This window comes from Tribolium castaneum, chromosome 6, assembly GCF_031307605.1.
Source record: "Tribolium castaneum strain GA2 chromosome 6, icTriCast1.1, whole genome shotgun sequence".
NCBI classification, from domain to species: Eukaryota; Metazoa; Arthropoda; class Insecta; order Coleoptera; family Tenebrionidae; genus Tribolium; species Tribolium castaneum.
The window spans coordinates 732562-754340 of NC_087399.1; the positions used below are offsets into that span (position 1 = coordinate 732562).

Below are 21779 nucleotides of genomic sequence, written 5' to 3' on the forward strand. Positions count from 1 at the left end.
ATTATTATTATTATTATTATTATTATTATTATTATTATTATTATATTAAAATTCGGCTCCTCTGTAATCGCCTTCGTAATCGCTATTTTTGTAATTTTAAGACGATATTTCCTAAAAAAATAGATTTTAAAGGCCGATTACGGCGAGATTAGAAGAGCTGGAGCAAAAAGTTTGGCACCGACGTAATCGGCCGGTGAAAATCTAACATATTTTTCAAAATAATTTCTCGTGATTGTTCACTGTTTTCCTGATTTTTTTTTTGTGAATGACTCAAAAACTAAACAAAAAATGCAAATATTGGAAGTGATGCAATCGTAATAAAAATTATTGATCCTTGATTGCTTATTAATTAATTAAATAAATATTTAGTTTAAAATTTGTAAGAGATAATTCTTTGTGGAGGTCTGATAAATTTACAATAACAACGTACTCTCTACAACTCAAAGTTTTTAAATAATTTGACCTCGTGACCCAACGTATAAAACAATATTTATTTACTATTTTACACAACTAGAAACCCGAAATTTTCTATAAGGACCAATTAGAAAAAATCCTAATAAGTAGTTCAAAAAATACGACACATCGATGTAGTGCCTGGCACAGGTACGACTATCAGCTAACCAAAAATAAAAAAATGATGCAATAATTCCCCAATATTGAAAATCGCCCAAAACTAGTAAAAAACACCAGTGGTGAAGGTGAAGACAATTTATCTGAGGTGTTGGCTAGTTTAGACAATCCCTGCTCCTTATCACCAGTCCTACTTCCTGTGGTAAAAATCCTCCTAGACGAAAAGAATGAGTCCTACTTATCAGCAAAATGGTCACATGCGTTGTAAAAAATTGCGAATTGTCAGAGGTCATCAATTGTAGGGGGGCTAAATTTTGTATAAAAAGGAACACAATTCGAGCCAAACCAAACACAACGATGAAACTCCTAGTGGCTTTTCTGGCACTGTGTGCCTTTGCATCGTCATACCCCCAACAGCAAATAAGTAAGAACACAATTTTCCCAAATAATTTACTCACTAAAAAAAATTAGGCGATAAGGGGCTCCTCCAGAAGCAAAAGGACGTCCTTAGACTGTTCAGGTACGTTAACCAGCCCAGCTACTATAAAGATTTCAACGAAATTGCCCAAAATTTTGACTTGGAACAAAACTACAACAACTATGCTGTAAGTACGACCAGACAAAAATTTATAACTTTGTTAAAATTTTGATTGAAAGAACCCGGAAGTACCAAAGTACTACTACCAAATCTACCAGTATGGCTTGCTTCCAAGGGGCCAGGTCTTCTCAGTTTTCTACCAGGAGCATTTGCAACAAGCTATCGCCCTTTATAAGCTTTTTTACTACGCTAAGGACTACCAAACGTTCTACAATACGGCCGTTTGGGCGCGTCAGTACATCAACGAAGGGGTTTATTTGTACTCCTTATCTGTGGCAATAGTGCACCGAAACGACACCTATGGGGTTGTTTTGCCCCCAATTTACGAAACCTACCCGTACTACTTTTACAACAACGAGGTGATCCAACAAGCTCAAAGGTACAAGCAACAGTACGATGGTAAAAGTTATACCATCAATGCCAACTATTCGGGGTACTACCTCAACTTGAACCCGGAACAGTCCTTGTCGTACTTTACCGAAGATGTGGGGATCAACTCCTTCTACTACTACTATAATGTTTACTATCCCTTCTGGTTGGGTGGTCAAGACTTCAACTACCAGAACGACCTAAGAGGCGAGTTGTTCTACTATGTGTACCAACAAATCCTAGCCCGGTACTACCTTGAACGTTTGTCCAACGGTTTCGGGGAAATCCCCTATTTCAACTATGAAGTACCGTTCGAAAATGGGTACTACCCCTCGTTGCAGTACCCCAACGGTTTGTTCTTCCCCCAAAGACCGAACTTTGCCAACCTGTACGAGTACTTCTACAACTATGGGCAAAAGTACGGTACCAACAAGTACGCCTACAGTTACACCTTCGTCCAGGATTATGAACGCAGGATTCGGGAGGCGATTGACCAAGGCTACGTTTACACACCTGAAGGCCAGAAAATCAACTTGTACACAGAGCAAGGGTTGAATATTCTGGGCAATTTGATTGAGTCTAACCCAGATTCGCCCAACTACCGGTACTACGGTGCCTTGCAAGTCTATGGTAGACACCTCCTGGGCTATTCGTACCAACCCTTGAACCAGTACCAAGTGGCACCTTCTGCCCTTGAACATTTCGAAACGTCGCTCCGTGACCCAGCCTTCTACCAGTTCTATAAAAGGGTACTTTTGTACTTCCAGCAGTACCAGAACAACTTACCGGCCTACACGGCCCAAGACTTGTCGTACCAAGGTGTGGAAGTGACCAATGTCCAGTTTGACCGACTTGTTACCTACTTTGACTATTTCTACACTGATTTGAGTAACGCAGTTTACGTCACTCCGGAGGAGTTTAACGGGGAACGAGTCCAAATCCGGGCCAGGCAGTACCGTCTCAACCACAAAGCTTTCACTTACAAGATCTACGTTAAGTCGAGTCAAGCCCAGAAAGCCAGTGTTAGGGTTTATTTGGGCCCGAAGTACGACGAATATGGACGGTACCTCAATATAAGCCAAAATAGGCTAAACTTTGTACAGTTTGATCATTTCGTGTACCAACTCCAAGCTGGGGAAAACACAATCGAGCGCAATTCCCGCCAAAGTTATTTCTACCAAAACGACCGAACTAGTTACCAGGAGTTGTACCAAAAGGTTTTGGGGGCGCTGGATGGCAATGGGCAGTTTAGTGTCGAGCCAAATGAGGCCTATTTTGGATTTCCGCGCAGGTACTTGAAAAAAATTGGCTATTTTTTGTACTTTTCCTCAGTATTAATCATAAATGATAGGTACAAATAATAATTGATAAGTGTTTGAGTAAGAAACATATCATGGTCCTTCGAGCCGGATAAACCGAGTTCTCGCTCAAACGCTTGGTGAAAACCGTACACTAAAACAGATCGATGCAGAATTAAATTCTCTACTAGGAAAATGGCAATTTTATTATTTTCCCAGCAGTTTGTTAGAGTTGCTAATTTTTTAGGTTCCTCTTGCCCAAGGGTAATTATGGCGGCTACGAGTACCAGTTTTACGTCATTGTGAGTCCATACGTGCCTTACCAAGGCCAACAAACCGACTCGAAATACTACTACCCAAGGGTGGGAAGTGGTGCCCAGTACCTGGACAACTACCCCTTGGGTTACCCCTTCGATCGTCCGGTTCACTACGACCAAGTGTACAACAACATCCCCAATTCGTTCGTCTACAGTGCGAAAATTTACCACCGTGATGTGGAAGATATCAATGCATCTAGTGCGTCCAGTCAATAGAATTTGATTTTGTGACGTGTAATTTTTTGCAATAAATAAAAGTTTGATTGAATTTGTTTGTGTTTTTTTTCGTAGTTGGAAAAGTCTGGAAAGTTTTATTTGCATTTTAATTTCGTTGCATCGCGCGACTTTTCGACGATTAAATTAAAATTCGATAGTGGATTGACCGTTGATCTGTAAATATGAATGTTTGTTCAAGTGCTGGAAATATTTTTTGATGCTGAATTAAACAGTGGACATGAACTAGCCTGGCTTATTAAAAATAAATAAAGAAATAAATAATGCATAAATTGGGCAGTTGGACGACTGATTTAATTTTTTTTGTAAGTAGAACATACATGAAGTTTCACGAAATAATGTTATTACGAATAATTAAACTAATCGAAAAAAGTTAGGGATATTGGTAATTTACGTAATACAGTCATTTTCATTTTAAGACTATTATTTTTACCAGGGGATGTAAAACCAGTAACAACCAGTTACAACTCTAAACGATGAAAAGAAAACCACTAATGGTATTATTTTTATTGATTCTGCAGATTTTCTTTAATATTTAATGATGTTCCTAACTTTTTTTGAACAGCTTATTATCAGATCGTGGATCGATTGATGTTTATTTTTCTAATTAAATAATTGAATAAACAACTGAAAAAACTAACTTAGTTTGTCGATTTTCTGAGACACAGCTTCCAAAAGCAAAAAAAATTAAAGTTTTATTGAATAAATCGTAATAAATTATAATAATATCCATAATTAAATTCTTGGAAAAAGTAAGACATGAATTTTTATGACAAAAAACAAGCGGTAAAAGCTCTGAGAATTTGTTCATTAGGTTTATTGTGGACAAAATACTTAAAAAAATTAATTCTCAAATTTAAAGAGGCTCACGTGTAGTTAAAAATATAACTATTTTAAATAAATTATACAGTAAAACCTCTCAACAACGGACACCGATGAGGAATTGTCCGCTTTGGAGAGATGAGCAGTTTTATTATAAAAATTGTTTTTTTTTAAATAAGTGTTAAATAATGTTGATGTCTATAATATTCGTGACAAGAAACACTTTATTAAAATAAAATAAATAAATAATTAAATAAATAAATAAAACTCTTTTTCGTAATTGAGAATTTTTTAACCGCGTCCGTTATACAGAGCGTCCGTTTTATGGAGGTTTTACAGCAATTTTTTTAACACTATTCAAAAATAAAAAATACGTAAATACTATTTCAACGAGTGCAAATAAAAATAACACAGTTTCGCGGTATTTTTATCCTTTTGTATAAAAATAAAATTGTTGTTTTTTAATAAAGACCGCGTGATAACAATTAATATTGTTTTACTCTAGTGCACTTTGATCATCTCACGCGCTACAACTGGAGGAACTTATCTTTTTTATTTTTGTCGGAATTTAATTCTCATTTCCGACTGTATTTACAATTTTCGGATACTTTATCTGTTTGTTACTCGAGATTTATTTACGTTAAGACCATTTAGTTGTTGGTAGTTTGAGCGATTTATTTACTTTAATCCGATTTGTGATTATTGATTAATGAGCCAATTTTAAAAGCAATGATAGGAATTCTAGGGCAGGGATTTAGCACAGTTTATCTAAATGATGGCGACTGCAAGTTGCACTAAAACTTCTGGAACACCAATAATGGAAAATTAATAATCTTAAATTAACAATAAAGTCTAGTTTTATCGTCACAATATTAAAAATTCGGCCACGCTATCAATGAGAAAAAACACGCCGGGTCAACGCTTCTTCACTATAAAAGTTCCAGGAAATCCGAAGAACTTAACACAGTTGTTTGGCCGTTCGAACAATCATGAGGTTCATTGTAGTGGCGATCCTTGGCTGTTGTGCCCTGGCTTTGGCTTTCCCCGAACGTAAAATAAGTAAGTTACTAGTACCAAAAAAAAACCCTAAATAATTTTCACAGCCAATAAACAATTCCTCGAGAGACAAAGAGACATCCTTCGCCTGTTCCGACACATAAACCAGCCAAGTTACTACAAAGACCACCAGGAGATAGCCCAGAGTTTCCACCTCCATGACCACTACGACCACTACACTGTACGTACCTAATTGGTTAAACAATCACCAAGAAAAAAATTTCAGAAACCTGAAATTGCCAAACATTACCACCAAATATACGAGTATGGGTTGCTTCCAAGAGGCGAAGTCTTTTCAGTGTTTTACGAGGAGCACCTTCAGCAAGCCATAGCTTTGTACAAACTGTTCTATTATGCCAAAGATTACGACACGTTTTATCGGACGGCCGTGTGGGCAAGACAACATGTAAATGAGGGCGTTTTCTTGTATTCTTTTTCGGTGGCAATCGTCCACCGTGAGGACACTTACGGGATAGTTTTGCCCCCAATTTACGAAATCTACCCCCACTATTTCTACAACAACGAGGTGATCCAGGAGGCTTACAGGTACAAACAACAGTATTACAACCAGGAACACGGTTACACAATCAATGCCAATTACTCCGGTTTTTACCTAAATCTGCACCCTGAACAATCTTTGTCGTACTTCACTGAAGATGTAGGTGTCAATTCCTTCTACTACTACTACAACATTTACTACCCCCATTGGTTGGGTGGGGAGGACTTTGACTTTGCCCATGACAGGCGGGGTGAGCAGTACTATTACGTGTACCAACAAATTCTGGCAAGGTACTACCTTGAACGTTTGTCCAACGATTTCGGGGAAATACCGTTTTTCAACTATGAAGTACCGTTCGAAAATGGGTACTACCCTTTATTGCAGTACCCCAATGGTCTGTTTTTCCCCCAAAGACCGAACTATGCCAAGCTTTACGAGTACTTCTACAACTATGGGCAAAAATACGGTAATAATAGGTATGCCTACAGTTATACTTTTGTCCAGGATTATGAGAGGAGGATTCGGGATGCCATCGATCGTGGATACGTCTTTTCGGTGAGTTTTTGAGTTGAAGCCACAAAACGAATTTTTTTGTTTTTGCAAAGTTTATTATTTGTCAGAAGTTTAGTTTAAAATTTGTGCAAAAATGAAGCTTTTTTGATCGTTCTTTTACAAAGAAAATGTTAATTTATGCAAAAAATTTTGGATTATTTAATTTAGTATTTTGTAAATTTAATTCCGTTATCCCTTAGGTGTAAATGCCAAAAATTCCAAAATTTTGCTCATTTTAGCCGATTTTTTTTATTTAATCATAAAATTAGTAACTGTTTTTTGCCAATTTTTAAACATTGGTCAGGTCAAGTCAGGTCAGGCCAAGCTATGAATCATTGGTGTAGTCAACATAATTTTTCATATGATTCACAATCAAAAAATTTAAGTCCAAAATAACACAAAATAATAAAAAAAATAAGTTTTTTTATTCACACTTTAAGCCTACAATTTTTTTGCGTCTTGTTTGATTTGTTTGTACAAAAATATCATTCATTGTGTGTCAAAAAATAACATAGGGAATAATAAAAAAATATGTTTTGCTGCATAATATGTAGTGCAAAATTACTTTTTTGTTGAAGAATATGTATTTTTTTATTACGCTCTTATTATACTTTATTATTATTTTTTGTTATTTTGTACGAACTAAGTGGAAATTTGTTTTTTTGTGGAAACTGATAATTTTATTGAATTATTTTTTTTTACAGCATGATGGTCAAAGGATTAACTTATTCTCCGAAGACGGTGTTAACATCCTTGGTAATTTAATCGAATCAAACCCTGACTCCCCCGACCGCCACTTCTACGGCGCCCTTCACGTGTACGCCCGCCACCTCCTGGGGTACTCCTCCCAGCCCTTGGACAAATACCACGTGGCCCCTTCGGCCCTCCAACACTACGAAACGTCGCTCCGTGACCCCGCTTTCTACCAGTTCTACAAGCGCATTGTTTTGTATTTCCAGAAGTACAAGTCGTACCTCCCGTCCTACACCGAACACGACTTGCATTTCCAAGGGGTGGAGGTCAAGAGTGTTGAATTCGACCGACTTGTCACCTACTTCGACCACTTTTACACCGATATTAGCAATGCTGTTTACGTCACGCCTCAGGAGTACGACAGCGAGAAGGTCCAAGTGAGGGTACGACAGTACCGCCTGAACCACAAACCGTTCACTTACCGGGTTCATGTCAGTTCGGATAAGGAGCAACAAGCTGTTGTTAGAATTTATCTGGGGCCTAAATATGACGAGTACGGGCGTTATATTAACATTAGTCACAACAGACTCAACTTTGTTGAAGTTGATCACTTCAAGTACCAGCTCAAAGTTGGGGAAAATGTGATTGAGAGGAACTCCCATCAGAACTACTTCTACCAGAACGATCGTACTAGCTATCGGCAGTTGTACAAGCAAGTTTTAGGCGCTTTGAACGGCAATGGAGAGTTTAACGTGAACGCTAACGAGGCCTATTTTGGATTTCCTCGAAGGTACTTATCTAGTTATTGATTTCAGGAAAGTACCGCTGATTTTTTCTAGATTCCTTTTGCCTAAGGGTAATTACGGGGGTCAAGAATTCCAGTTCTTTGTCATTGTGAGCCCATATGTGCCCTACAAGTACCACCAAGAGGGTTATGACGCTAGCAAGTACTACTACCCAAGGGTGGGGTCTGGTGCCCATCATATCGATAATTATGCCTTTGGTTATCCGTTTGACCGACCCATTCACTATGACCAGATCTTCCACAATGTACCAAATGCCTATTTCTACACTACCAAGATTTACCATAGACATGCCGATGATATCAATGCGTCAACTTCGGCCCATCAGTGATCAAAATAACGATTTTGTGTAACTAATTAACTCTTGTTCTGTATTTAGATTAAATAAAGTGTATTCAAAAAATTTTTTTTTATTATTTAAACAACTCCTTCAACCTATAATTTATTTCAAAAATGTGTGAACTGGTTTTCAAAGATTTTTCAGGAAAAAAATTAATAATATATTGAAAAATTGAAATTGGCTTAAAACAAACAGTAGCCCTTTTTACTGGTTAATTGTCTATTGCTGAGTAAAATTTTGTAGCAATCGAGTCACAATTGTTCCAGTAATCTGAATAAAACAACTTGGTCAAAATTTTTGATTACCGACCTACCAACAAAAAAATCACCAAGATTACAATTATCGAAGTTTTTTGCGAAAAGTACGACTTTTTTATGCAAAATTGTCTGAGAATTCTGAATCTGTCTCCATTTTTATTCTACGACTCTTAGTTTTGACAATATTGAACAAATTATGGTCGTTTTTAATTTTTTCAATTTACAAAAAAAAAATAATAAAAAACATTGAAATTGATCACAAATGATTCATCGCACTTTTTATCAGTTAATTATAAATTGCTGAGCCAAATTTTTTAAGAATCGTGACAAAATTATTCAAATAATCCGAATAAAACAATTTGCTCAAAATTTTTATTTACCCACCTACCTATAAAAAATCATTAAAATTACGATTACTGAAATTTTTTGGCAAAAGTATGCCCATTTGACACAAAATTGACCAATAAATCAAAATATTTTTTTATTTTAGTTCTACGATTCTTAGTTTTGGCGATCTTGGATGAAATATCGTCGTTTTAATTTTTTCAAAATAAAATTTTGAATTTAAATAACATTGAAATTAATCAAAAACGACTTATAGGCTTTTTTATTAGTTAATTATCTATTGCTAAGCAAAATTTTGTGTAAATCAAGTCAAAATTGATCAAATATTCTGCAATACAACAAATTTGGTCAAGTCAGGTCAATACCATACCAATAAAAAATTATTAAGAGTTTTATTAACAAATTTTTTTGTCAAAAACACATTTATTTAACGTAAATTAAGGAATTCAATTCTACTTTTATTTTTCTTCTGCGAGTTTTAGTTTTGGCAATATTGGACAAATTATGGTCGTTTTGGAAACTTTAAATTTTTTAAACTTACGTACTAAAAATAAAAAAAAATAAAAAAATTGAATTTGGTAAAAAAATGACCCGTAGCCCCCTTTAGTAGTATTACTTACCCCCTTTTAGTAGTTTAACCCCCTTTTACTGAGCAAAATTTTGTAAGAATTGAATAAAAATTGTTCAAATAATCCGAATTCAACAACTTGGTGAAAATTTTTATCTACTTTCTTACAATTAAAAAATCATCAAAATTACAACCACCGAATTTTTTTGTTAAAGTTGCGCCCATTTCAAGTAAAAATGTTTAAATATTTTAAATCTGGCTCAGTTTTGTTGATATAAGACGAAATAGCGGAGATTTTATTTTTTCCATAAACACCCTTAGCAAAAATTCTGTAAGGTTTATGCCAATAAGGTGTTTGTTTAGCTTCAAGTTCAACACAAAAACTTTTTAAAAAGATTTGCTTTAATTGAAATTAAATTGAAACAGTCTCAAATAAGAGAATTTCAAACTTGCAAGCCCGACTGAAGTGAATTCACCCAAACCAAACGTGTTTAATTCCTTCGCCAAGCTTTTCCTCCTTTTTCAGCATAATTTGCACCTTTCTCTGATTAAATTAAATATTTCAGCGAAAACAATTCGACCTCATTCCCTAACCCAACAACAAAAATAGAAAATTCCGAAATAATCAATTTCTCACTCCGATAAACTCCGGAGAGAACCCACATCATTATCATAATACGATCCGCGCTCCTTATCACCGTTCCAGTCGCTTCGATTTCATCTCTGACGGATGATTTTTAATAAAAAAGTTGGAATAAAAAGACAGAAAAATTGGAATCACTGTTGCACTTTATTTCTAGAATTATCCTCAATACATTGCCGTTATCGTAAAATCAGCCTTTACATTTCGATTAAATGGTTGGCATGATGCTCGTAGTTGTGCCCTTGGTAGTAGATCCTGACATCCTGGAAGTAGGAGTTGGGCAAGGCGTAGAACAGCTCCTCGTAGTAGACAGGGCGGTCGAAGGGGTAGCCCATGGGGTAGGCGTCCACGTAGTGCATGCCGGACCCCACCATGGGCACGCTAGCGTGCGCCTTGTATGGGTGGTACTTGGTGACGAAGACGTAGAACTGGTAGGTCATTCCCTCGGGAGAGCCTCTGGGCAGCATGTACCTTTGAGGGAAGCCGAAGAAGAACTGGTTGTCGTGGAACTGGAAGTGTTGGTCCTTGTTGTAGACGCCGAAGGCCTTCTGGTACAGTTCGTAATAGGAAGTCCTGTCGTGGATGTAGTTGTAGATTTCGTGGCTGTTTCTGGAAATTACGTTTTCCCCAGACTTGAGCTTGTAGACGAAGTGGTCGAATTGGACAAAGTTCATCCAGTTTTCGGTCAGGTTAATGTAACGTCCGTACTCGTCGTATTTTGGCCCCAGGAAGACTTTGACGACAGCTTCGGTGTCCTTGTCAGAGTCGATGTAGATCTTGTAGGTGAAGGGCTTGTGGTTGAGGCGCTCTTGGGCGACGTGGACCTTGAAGCTGTCGTGGACGAACTCCTCGGGGGTGACGTAGACGGCGTTGCTCAGGTCGGCGTAGAAGTAGTCGAAGTAGGTGACCAAGGGGTCGACTTCGACGTGTTTGACGTGGACGCCGTGGTAGGCAAGGTCGTGCTCGTCGTAGTAGTGGTAGTGCTGGCTCTTGTATCTGAAGAAGAAGCCGAGGAGTTTCTTGTACAGTTGGTAGAAAGCTGGGTCGCGCATTGAGGTCTCGAAGTGTTCGAGGGCCGAAGGGTGGAGTTTGTGGAAGGTGAGGGGTTGGTGCGAGTAGCCCAGCAAGTGGCGGGCGAACACTTGGTACGCTCCGTAGTAGTGGTAGTAGGGGGATTCGGGGTTGCCTTCGATGAGGTTGCCCAAGATGTCGAGGCCTTCGTGCGTGTTAGCGCCTCTTTTCATTTAGGGGTTTTTGTAATCTTCTTACTAAGAGATAAGAGTAGTAGTAGTCGAGAAGCGATCGGGTGGCAGCCACACGCCGCATTTTACAGTGCATTTATTAATCGTTAATTTAATTGTGCCGTACCGTCAAGGTTCTCTTTTTTTTCCTATTCTTCCTCTTTCCTTACTTCTTCCTTCTTACATCGATCTGCACTTTGACGGACCACTCGGTAAGTTTTTTTTTTTGTGTTGTTTTAAATAGCCTTTCTTTTACGCATTAACATTTGGTCCTTCGAGCCACCGGATCTTCGTTTAGTTAAATCTAGAGCATTGGTATCGCTATTTTTGGAACGCGTTGTTGCAAAAACCCTTCGCTTATCGAGTTATCGCTTTAGCTTATCTCTTGTCGCTGTTGCTCGCATACGTCCTCGCTTATTAGAAATTCGTTTAAATTTATCATGGCTCCAACTAAAGAGAATGAATTAAAGTCTCTTCAAGGCAAGCGTCAATCACTTTTTTTGAGAATTCAGCGTTTATATAACGACTCTAGAAACCTGGATGATGAGACGGTTTGCAAAAACTTTAAAATTAGATATAATACACTAGAAGAAACGCGCCGATTGTTTAGTAATTGCATTGATTCGATAAATTTATTAAGTTTAGAACTCGACTCTGACTATACGCCTAGCTTTGCTGAGTTGGAGGCGGTGGACGAATTATATTGTCACATTGTAGAAGCAGCAAAAAAGGTTTTTACAAAAACTGAAAATTTGCTCAAGCCGGTGAAAGCTATAGCAAAATTGCCCAAGATCGAATTGATGGAATTTTCAGGGGAAATGTCCGATTGGCCAATTTTTTATGACACGTTTAGAACTTTAATACACGAAAATCCCGATTTAGACGATATTACTAGAATGCATTACTTATTGGGAAAATTGACGGGTAAAGCTTTGCTGGTTTGCTCTGGAATACAACCAACAGGAGCAAATTATCCCATCTTATGGAAAGCGCTCGTAGAAAAATATGATGATAAACGTCTTCTGGCTAGTACTTATTTGTCGCAAATTCTTGACTTTAGACCTTTACAAAATGAATCGGTAGTTTGTTTAAATACATTTTTGGAAAAGTTTGATACAGCGGTGAACGCTTTGAAACAAGTAGACATAGAAAATCTTTCGGACTTTATTATAAGTTCAATCGCACTTTCAAAATTAGATGGTCAAACTCGTAGACATTTTGAGCTGTCACAGAAAAAATCTGAAATTCCTTTGTACAAGGAAATTGTCGACTTTGTAAAGGATCACACAAAAATCTTAGCTTGTACTTTGAAATCAACTGCTACAACAGCCAATCGAACGAACTATAGCGCTCCTTTCAGTAAACCTAGTAGAACCCATTCGCTTGTTGTTAGTAATCGCGCATCGAATAATATTTGTCCAATTTGTAACGAGGCTTCTCATTTAGTTTATCAGTGTGCGAAGCTTTTAAAGTTAGGTCCCTTGGAAAGATATCAATTAGTCAAAGATAAAGCTTTATGTTTAAATTGCCTTAGTCCGAAACATAAAATAATCGCTTGTAAATCGACAACCACTTGTAGTTTGTGTCGAAAAAGACATCATTCTCTGCTTCATTTTGATAAACCGCACATTGAGACATCAGAACAGCCTGCTAAAAAGGATTTGGTTCCAATTAGTGACGTTAATAGTACTTCCCGCGAGCCCCATAGTTTTTGTGTCGCTTCAAATACTAGCTTTAAATCATCTAGATATAGTAACACTTTGCTTGCTACCGCAATAGTAGAAATATTCGCTCCAAATTCGAAAAAGAAATTAGTTAGACTTTTAGTAGACCCCGCTAGTCAATCGCATTTTATTACTACAAATTGTTGTACCCGCTTAAATTTGCCAATTAGAAAAATTAACGCTTCTGTTAAAGGCATAGGTGCCATCACGCATCCTATAAAAGGAAAAATAGATACGGTCATTGCTTCTCGCTTTAATTCAGATTATAGATACAAGTTCGAGGCTTTAGTTATCGATCAAATTATTGACAATTTGCCAGATCGAAATATTCCGCAATCATCTATAGAAAATTTGCTTAATCTTCCGCTAGCCGACGAGAAATTTTTTGAGTCGGGGGAAATCGATGGAATAATTAGTGGTAAATTGTTCCCGCAAATATTAGGCCCGAACAAAGTAGAAAGTTCACTTGGAAGCCCAATCGCTTTAGAAACTACACTAGGATACATAGTTATGGGCGAAATACCACATGTAGCCGCGAATTGTGAAACACATTCATTTTGTTTGATTGAGGAACCACCTCTAGATAAAGCACTTGAAAAATTTTGGTCAATGGAAGAGGTTCCCAGTCCCAGTGTTTCATTGAATAAAGATGACGCAAAATGTGAAGAACTTTTCGTTTCTACGGTTAAACGCGAACCGTCCGGAAAATACATAGTCTCGCTTCCTTTTAAAGAATTTCCTCCTAATTTGGGTAGTTCATTTCAAAACGCTTTTCGAAGATATCTAGCTTTAGAAAGAAAATTTCGCTCAATGCCAGCATTTCATCAAAGTTATTGCGATGCAATACAAGACTTCATCGAGCAAGGTCACATGTCTTTAGTAGAGCCACATAGATTGAATAGCGAATCTTCATTTTACATTCCGCATCATGCTATTTTTAAGGAAAGTACTAGTACTCCACTGAGAGTTGTGTTTGATGCTAGCGCCAAAGGTAGTAATTCGCTTTCTTTGAACGATGTTTTATATACTGGTGAAAAATTACAAACCGATATAGTTTCTTTGCTACTGAATTTTAGACTATTTGCTGTAGCCATGACCGCTGACGTACGTCAGATGTATAGACAAATTTGGCTTAATCCCGATCATCGATGCTTTCAAAGAATTCTCTGGCGATTTTCGATTAATGAACCTCTCCAAACATACGAAATCAATGTAGTCTCTTTTGGAGTCAAAGCCTCGCCATTTTTAGCTCTTCGTACAGTTAAGCAACTTGCCTCGGACGAATCTAGAAATTTTCAGTTAGCTTCAGGAATTGTAAATAGAGATACATACATGGACGATGTTGTAACTAGTGTTCCTACCAGTGAAGAAGCTATTGCGTTGTATCGCGATTTAATTGGTTTGTTTAGGGCCGGGGGGTTTAGCTTAACCAAATGGACAACAAACTCTAATGAATTATTGTCAGAAATTTTAGAATCGGAACGCTGCTTTCAGCCCGTTGAATTTAGCAATGATTCCTTGAAGGTCTTAGGTTTTCAGTGGCATCCGCAAACCGACTTGCTTGGTTTTAAAATTAGTGTTCCTGACATAGAATGTACGAAACGGAATATTTTGTCAATAATTGCTCGCATTTGGGATCCTTTAGGATTGTTGGCTCCCGTTACCTTATATGCAAAATTATTGATTCGGGAAATTTGGGTTCAAAAACTTGGTTGGGACGATCCTGTATCGGCTGATATACAAAAAATTTGGAGTCTTTTAAAAGGAGAGTTGCATCTTTTGGAAAACTTTGAAATTCCGCGTCATTTAGGAACTTGTAGTAATTTACCTGTGACAATTGTTGGATTTGCAGACGCATCAGAAAAGGGTTATGGAGCGGTAGTGTATGTAAAAGTTCCAGAAAAGGTACCTACTGTTAGAATCATTTGTGCTAGATCAAAAGTTGCTCCGTTAAAGTCACTTTCGATACCCAGATTAGAGCTTTGTGCTGCGCTTCTTTTAGCTAGACTGATCCATTTTGTAGAAAGCACTTTCCAATCGCGATTAATTATAGAAAACATTGTTGCTCTGACTGATTCTTCGGTCGTACTTAACTGGATAAACGCATCTCCTCATCGTTGGCATACTTTTGTAGCAAATCGCGTGGCAAAAATTCAAGAATTAGTGCCGTCGGTTAATTGGTATCATGTCGATGGGAAGGAAAACCCAGCCGACCCAATTTCTAGGGGTCTAACACCGGCGCACCTTTTAAACCACCCGATTTGGCTAACTGGTCCTAATTGGTTATTTATGGACGAACAGTTATGGCCTATTAACTCTTCAACTAATACAGACGAACCTCCACTCGAAGAGAAACCGATAGTTCTCGTCACTTTCTCACGTTGTGTCAACCCTTTACGACAACTTATAGATAGATCGTCTTCGTATAGTAAATTGCGCAATGCAGTTGTATATGTTCTCAGATTTCTTAAGTTATTGCCAAAAGGAAATCCTATTACACTCAAAGACTTAGAAACCGCTGAATTAACGCTAGTTAGACTTGTCCAAAGAGAACATTTTGCTTCAGATTTAGCTTTGTTAGAGCAAAATAAACCTTGTTCGCCTAAAATTCGTGCCTTATGTCCGTTTCTTAAAGATGGAGTTATTAGAGTAGGAGGACGTCTATCAAACTCAAATTTAGAATATGATCAGCAGCATCCGTTTTTGCTGCCCAAAAAAGACCACTTGGTGGATCTCTTAATAGACTATTTTCACCAACGTAATTTACATACTGGTCCGCATCTTACACTGTCGTTGTTGCGTCAGAAATTTTGGATTCTAGCTGCACGAAATGTTGTTAGACATCGCATTCGCAACTGTAATTATTGCTTTAAATTTCGTCCTCGCGCAACTTTCCCATGTATGGCGGATTTGCCCGCTCCTAGAATTACAGAAGCGAAACCATTTTTGCACAGTGGTGTAGATTATGCCGGACCTTTCTATATCACTCTGACTCGTCGTAGAGGTGTAAAAAGCCAGAAAGCTTATTTATGCTTATTTATTTGTTTAGTTACCAAAGCCTTACATCTAGAAGTGGCTTCTGACCTATCCACTGCGACTTTTATTAATGCCTTTAAACGTTTTTTATCCCGTCGTGGTCCATGCTCGGTTTTGTATTCCGATTGTGGTACAAATTTTATTGGAGCTAAAACTGCCCTAGACGATTTGTCAAAATTTGTGACCTCACAAGAGTATCATTCTAGTATTGATGATGAATTGATAAAACGAAATGTAGTATGGAAATTTAATCCTCCAGCAGCACCTCACTTTGGAGGAATCTGGGAGGCAAACATTAAAAGTGTGAAGTCTCATTTAACTAAAGTTATTGGCACCCAAATTTTGACTTATGAAGAATTTACGACGGTTATTACTCAAATAGAGGCTTTATTAAATTCTCGACCATTGTGTACGCTCAGCTCGGATCCTAACGAGCCGTTAGCTTTGACGCCTGCTCATTTTTTGACAGGGACGCCCCTTCAATCGCTACCAATTCAAAATTTAGACATGTCGACTAATTTAGTAACCCGAAAAGAACTGCTCGATCAAATTTTGCAAACGTATTGGAAACGATGGCACATGGAATATCTACATAATTTGCAAGTTCGTCAAAAATGGAATAAGCCATCTTCTCCAATAAAGGTCGGTACGGTCGTAGTTTTGCGGACGGATAACACCCCACCGTTGCATTGGCCATTAGGGGTCGTTCAAGAGGTCTTTCCTGGCAAGGATGGGATAGTTCGCGTCGCCAGCGTCAAAACTCCCAATGGTCTTTATAAACGACCTATAGTTCGTCTATGTCCCCTTCCAAATCAGTGATCGTTTTGATCCTATAATTTTGTTTTTAGTTATTTGTTCTTTGGGTGGATGCAATTACTTGCAGTTTAATTTAATTTAATATTTATTATTATTATGCGGAAGGGAACTTATATTTCTTTTCTTTAGTTGATAATTTAGTTTTAGTTAACTTCATTCCTTAACGGTCGGGGGGAATGTTAGCGCCTCTTTTCATTTAGGGGTTTTTGTAATCTTCTTACTAAGAGATAAGAGTAGTAGTAGTCGAGAAGCGATCGGGTGGCAGCCACACGCCGCATTTTACAGTGCATTTATTAATCGTTAATTTAATTGTGCCGTACCGTCAAGGTTCTCTTTTTTTTCCTATTCTTCCTCTTTCCTTACTTCTTCCTTCTTACATCGATCTGCACTTTGACGGACCACTCGGTAAGTTTTTTTTTTTGTGTTGTTTTAAATAGCCTTTCTTTTACGCATTAACAGTGCGAGAACAAGTCGACTTTTTGGCCAGAGTGCTGGAATTTAAATATTAATAACAATAAAAAGAAAAAAAAACAAGATTAAACAATAAAACAACATAGTAATTCTATTATTTCAGCAAAAAAATTATTTCATAACATTGCCTCCCATTTATTTTGATTGACAATTTGCTTCTTTATTTAAAGAAAAGCTGACAAAATACATGTTTTTCAGTGAAATTTAAACAATAGTAATAACAATAATAATAAATGAAAAGAAAAAACAAGACCCAAAACAGTAATTCGGTTTAACAAAATTATTTTATCAAAGAAAAATAAGTAAAAACCTTATTTCATAACTTTACCTTTTATTTATTCTGACTGACGATTTGCTATGTCTCTTTCATTAAAAGAAAAGTATAGAAAACTTAATTTTTTCACTGGAACTGAATGTCAAAAAAACGAATAAAAAAGTTACGATAAAATTCAAGCCTAGTGACTGCGCCAATTAGGTAGATTTATAAAAAAAAGACTTTTTTTCATTAAAAAATTATTTTAGAAGAAATATTTTGCTGATTTTTGGGTTTTGTAAAGTCTGAGGAACTTCATTGTAGAATAAGTTACAGTGACATATTTACGTATGAACTAAATGAGCGGCAAAAATATCATTATTTTGATTAAAAAATTCAGATTTTTTGTGTTCGTCTAAGTAATGTTGGAAAAAGCCTGAAAAATATGTCTTTGAAAAAAGTCAGCGACATATTGTAGAAAAAGCTGTAAAAATGGCTACATTTAAAAAAAAATTAGTTAATCACGCATTTAATTGAGGAGTAAATTAAGACGCTTTTATAAACAGCGTAATTTTTTAATAGATATCTTAGAAAATAAAGGTGTATGAAATGAAATTGTGCTAAAACTGGGTTTGCGATTTAAAAAATTTACGGATATTAAGATTTAAAATTTTCAAAATTTTGAAAAGTTTGTGTTACAAATTTTTAAAGTTCCACAAAAATTGTCTTTTTCAGGATTTGTAAATTTTTCTGATAGCGAAAACATGATCTTTGTGTTAGCTGATCTTGGCTATATCTTGGATTTTTGAATCGTAAATTAGTACCTAAAAACTTCAATTTTTTTTGTTTTTTAATTTACAATTTCCGATCCAAACATGAATTAATTTTTTTACGAAATATCATAATTTTGAATTAAACGGAATTAACAAAGTTTTCAACAAGTTGCTTTAAATCTTCGTTATTGGCAGTTTTCAAATTACGAGAACCGAAACTATAGTACAGTACTGTCGTACTGTTATCTACATCTGCAATAATATCATTTAATACTGAAAGTAATCTGTTATGCAACTAAAACCTGACTGATAACATGGTAATATATTGAATGTGCATGCAAAATTTTTTTTCTATTAATCTTAACAAAACAGGTAGTACCAATGCTAATTGGTACTATATATGAACTAGATTCTTAAATAAAAACTAAGCAAATTTCCATTTGGAGAAGTTTTTCTCTTCAAAACCTTGCTTTAGTGTGATGGTACTTACGGTATGGACGTAACCACTGTCGATGACATCATGGATCCTCCTCTCATAATCGCTGATATGGGTGTAGCTGTGGGCGTATTTGTTGAAACCGTAGTGTTGTCCATAGTTGTAGAAATATTCGTACAAATGGGCATAGGCGTGTCTGGTGGGGAAGTAAAGCCCATTGGGGTAGCACATTGATGGGTAGTACCCACTTTCGAAAGGTACTTCCCAGTCGAAATGATCAATCTCGCCAAAACCATGAGACAAACGTTCCAGGTAGTACCTGGCTAGGATTTGTTGGTACATGTAGTAGAAAATTTCTCCGCGGTTATCATATTTCAAGTTGAATTCTTCGCCACTCATCCAGTACGGGTAGTACAAGTTGTAGTAGTAGTAGAAGGAGTTGACACCCACATCTTCAGTGAAGTAGGCCAAGGCCTGTTCAGGGTAAACGTTAACATAGTATCCCGAATAGTTGGCATAGATGGTCCTGTCGTTGTAGTGGGCGCCGTCTTGTCCATAGTACATCTGTTTGTAGTGTTGGGCCTTCTGGATAACCTCGTAGTTGTAGAAGTAATGAGGGTAGATTTCGTAGATTGGTGGCAGAGAGAAGTAGTAAGTGTCAGGTCGGTGGATGAGAGCCACGGAGAAGGCGTACAAGAACATGCCTTCGTTGACGTGTTGTCGCGCCCAAACGGCAGTTTTGTAGAAGGTGTCAAAGTCATTGGCGTAGTAGAAGAGTTTGAACAAGGCAATGGCTTGCTTCAAGTGTTCGCCGTGGAAAACGGAGAAGATTTCGCCACGTTGGAGGAACGTGTCGTACTTGAAGTACCGGTAGAATTCTTCCACAACTTCGTGTTTCTAGTTGTTAAATTTTTGTCAAGTTTGGAAAATTTACACGAAAGTGGAGACTTACGGCGTAGTTGCTGGCATGGTCGTAGAAGTAGTAGCTGTGTGCAATCTCGACATGGTCCTTGTAGTAGCTTGGCTGGTTGATGTATTTGAAGAGTCTCCAGACATCCCTCTGTTGTTGCGAGTAGTTGCTAGACTCTTCAAATTTTGTTAATTTTTTTTGGTTGTATTGGGGAAAATGCTTACCACTCGTTGAGATCGCAGAAACGGCGCAAAGGCCGGCCAGAACAGCTACCAAAATGAATCTCATGTTTGTGGTTGGACCAACCGACGAGAATGATCCAAATTTGTCGCTTTTCCCTTTTATATGAAATTTACTTTAACCCTTGCAGTAACCGTGACCTCTCTTTGAAGATAGCATTTACTTATTTATTTTTATTAGATTGTTGTACCTAAGTAAGATAATGCGTCTACGCAATCGATTTATTTTTGTAGCAAGTGTTGTGGGATTCTGGAAAATTTTTACAGCGATACGCGCACAATTAAATTATTCGAGAAAAATAAAAACAGCAGTGATAAAAATAAATTTTGTTTAGTCTTACACGAAAAAATAAACGGGTGGTTGCCCTCGCATGGTTATTTTCTAGAGCAGAAAATTCAGCTACAAGAGGAAAAAAATTCTTGTTTTGCAAACACAACATTTTAACTATCGGACAAAAAATTATACAAATGTTTAATTAATTCTGCAAACAGACTATTCGAAAAATGTCACAAATATTAGTATATTTTAATATAGTCCAAGGTGTCATCTGCATTTTGAGATTATTTGCTTTTAAAGTTTTATATTATTTTTTATCTGGAAGATAGAAAACTTGTACAACTTTAAGGTTGAACTATACTAAGGTCGTCCCAAGCAAGCACATGAACGCAAAATTTTAAATGGAATTTTTAAGAAAAATAATAAACAAATAAAGAATGCTACATTAAGTCATTGCCTCTCAGGTTTTTTATTAGAAAAATTTTAGGTTCAAACTGCATTAAAAATATGGTAATTTTTTGAGGACCTTAGCAACAATATACATAAATTTGAAAGAAGTTAGTGTCATTTAAAAATAAAATATAAAAATACTCTTTCTTATGTCATTTTTTTTTCTATTAAAAAATAGTACCCAATTTTTTGATAATCCTTTTTATAGGTCTTGTAAATGACTTACTTATAATAATGTCTTTTTTTCATGCATTATTTAGGTTTTTTTAATTTTTTTGAATTTTGAGCATATTATCTTTAAAATTCAGTAGATACTTAATTGTTTTCAATAAGTTTACATAATGGAAAATAGATGAAGGGTTGGAAAAAAATAGTGATACACTTCAATTTATTGTGACACACTTTTGAACATAAGTTTGATTATTATTTATTAGAATCCAAAAAACAACTCTAATTTGATTGCGTTTTGTTGGCCTAGAAACTTTAATTAATAAAAATTAGTAAGAACTGAGTAACGACATTTTTTTACTGAATTTTTTCTTTCTCTGAGTTGTCAGTACTACCTAGATTTCCTCTTTAATACCTTGTATCTTAACAAAAAAAATTTTTTTTGAAAATGAATTTTCAAAAAATGGGAACATGCAAAGTGCAAAAATGTGAAGGCTTAAGCGCGACACCATTTTTCTTGATAAAACTGCATCCTGTAACATTGGCCCGAAAAAATGATACAGTATCAGTTTAATTTGTTATAATCATTATTTATATGTTTTTAATTAAGTCTAATCGAATTATATAATAAATTAAAACATCTGTTCAGATAAAGACTATTGACCTCGTAGTAAATTTACTATTACTATGACCAACGGAAAATCCTCGCCTAAACAAACAATAAACTCACGAAAACACCTGTAAAATAATTATTGAAAAAATTTTCAAAGAACGCAAAATATTTTTCGAAAATTCAAACGCTAATCGCTGTTTGGCGATAGGCTGCAAAACATCGTGGTCAATAACGCCAAGAGTCGTAAACATTTTTTTAATTACGAACGTGATAAGACAAGATGGAATAAGCCAAAGTTGGCAACAATCAAAAATAGCGATAAGTACCAATTACGTAACGAATAATTTTGAGGTACGGGTCAAGAGGATGATGCTCAAAATCATATAAAAAGTCACCGAGACTGGAACA

The 21779-nt window shown here is 36.4% G+C and overlaps 3 protein-coding genes and 1 long non-coding RNA gene across 7 annotated transcripts; 2 read left to right on the forward strand and 2 right to left on the reverse strand.

Moving 5' to 3' along the window:
• Positions 1-927: 927 nt before the first annotated feature.
• Positions 928-3418, forward strand: HEX3 (hexamerin 3). The gene is made up of 4 exons (NM_001170731.1): positions 928-994; positions 1042-1175; positions 1228-2828; positions 3083-3418. The coding sequence occupies exons 1-4, from the start codon at positions 928-930 to the stop codon at positions 3366-3368; spliced, it is 2088 nt and encodes a 695-aa protein (NP_001164202.1). The 3' UTR covers positions 3369-3418.
• Positions 3419-5143: 1725 nt separating this feature from the next.
• On the forward strand, positions 5144-8214 carry HEX4 (hexamerin 4). 2 transcript variants are annotated; one of them, XM_008199127.3, is made up of 5 exons: positions 5144-5258; positions 5312-5445; positions 5491-6318; positions 7020-7798; positions 7848-8214. In XM_008199127.3, the coding sequence occupies exons 1-5, from the start codon at positions 5198-5200 to the stop codon at positions 8140-8142; spliced, it is 2097 nt and encodes a 698-aa protein (XP_008197349.1). In that variant the 5' UTR covers positions 5144-5197; the 3' UTR covers positions 8143-8214. The 2 variants fall into 2 exon arrangements, with proteins under 2 accessions (XP_008197349.1, NP_001164245.1); NM_001170774.1 differs by having other exon boundaries at positions 5192-5267; positions 7848-8192.
• Positions 8215-10092: 1878 nt separating this feature from the next.
• HEX2 (hexamerin 2) lies at positions 10093-20006 on the reverse strand. Of its 3 annotated transcripts, none has more exons than XM_064357191.1 (5): positions 19849-20006; positions 19667-19800; positions 18769-19611; positions 17240-17272; positions 10093-11184 (listed from the first exon to the last, which is right to left on the reverse strand). In XM_064357191.1, the coding sequence occupies exons 1-5, from the start codon at positions 19910-19912 to the stop codon at positions 10162-10164; spliced, it is 2097 nt and encodes a 698-aa protein (XP_064213261.1). In that variant the 5' UTR covers positions 19913-20006; the 3' UTR covers positions 10093-10161. The 3 variants fall into 3 exon arrangements, with proteins under 3 accessions (XP_064213261.1, NP_001164335.1, XP_008197347.1); NM_001170864.1 differs by having other exon boundaries at positions 10093-11189; positions 17245-17272; positions 19849-19940; XM_008199125.3 differs by having other exon boundaries at positions 19667-19927.
• LOC135266470 (uncharacterized) lies at positions 13933-17233 on the reverse strand. The gene is made up of 2 exons (XR_010334529.1): positions 14262-17233; positions 13933-14214 (listed from the first exon to the last, which is right to left on the reverse strand). It is a non-coding gene; the product is annotated as an uncharacterized LOC135266470 (long non-coding RNA).
• Positions 20007-21779: the final 1773 nt, after the last annotated feature.

Bases quoted from the DNA above. Each gene is read 5' to 3' on its own strand.
- HEX3 (NM_001170731.1), top strand. From the start codon at position 928: ATGAAACTCCTAGTGGCTTTTCTGGCACTGTGTGCCTTTGCATCGTCA. The intron at 995-1,041 runs GTAAGAACACAA...AAAAAAAATTAG, and splicing joins ATACCCCCAACAGCAAATAA to GCGATAAGGGGCTCCTCCAG. The intron at 2,829-3,082 runs GTACTTGAAAAA...CTAATTTTTTAG, and splicing joins TATTTTGGATTTCCGCGCAG to GTTCCTCTTGCCCAAGGGTA.
- HEX4 (NM_001170774.1), top strand. From the start codon at position 5,198: ATGAGGTTCATTGTAGTGGCGATCCTTGGCTGTTGTGCCCTGGCTTTG. The intron at 5,268-5,311 runs GTAAGTTACTAG...TAATTTTCACAG, and splicing joins TTTCCCCGAACGTAAAATAA to CCAATAAACAATTCCTCGAG. The intron at 7,799-7,847 runs GTACTTATCTAG...GATTTTTTCTAG, and splicing joins TATTTTGGATTTCCTCGAAG to ATTCCTTTTGCCTAAGGGTA.
- HEX2 (XM_008199125.3), bottom strand. From the start codon at position 19,912: ATGAGATTCATTTTGGTAGCTGTTCTGGCCGGCCTTTGCGCCGTTTCT. The intron at 19,612-19,666 runs GTAAGTCTCCAC...TTTAACAACTAG, and splicing joins ACCATGCCAGCAACTACGCC to AAACACGAAGTTGTGGAAGA. The intron at 17,273-18,768 runs GTAAGTACCATC...TTTAAATTCCAG, and splicing joins ACAGTGGTTACGTCCATACC to CACTCTGGCCAAAAAGTCGA.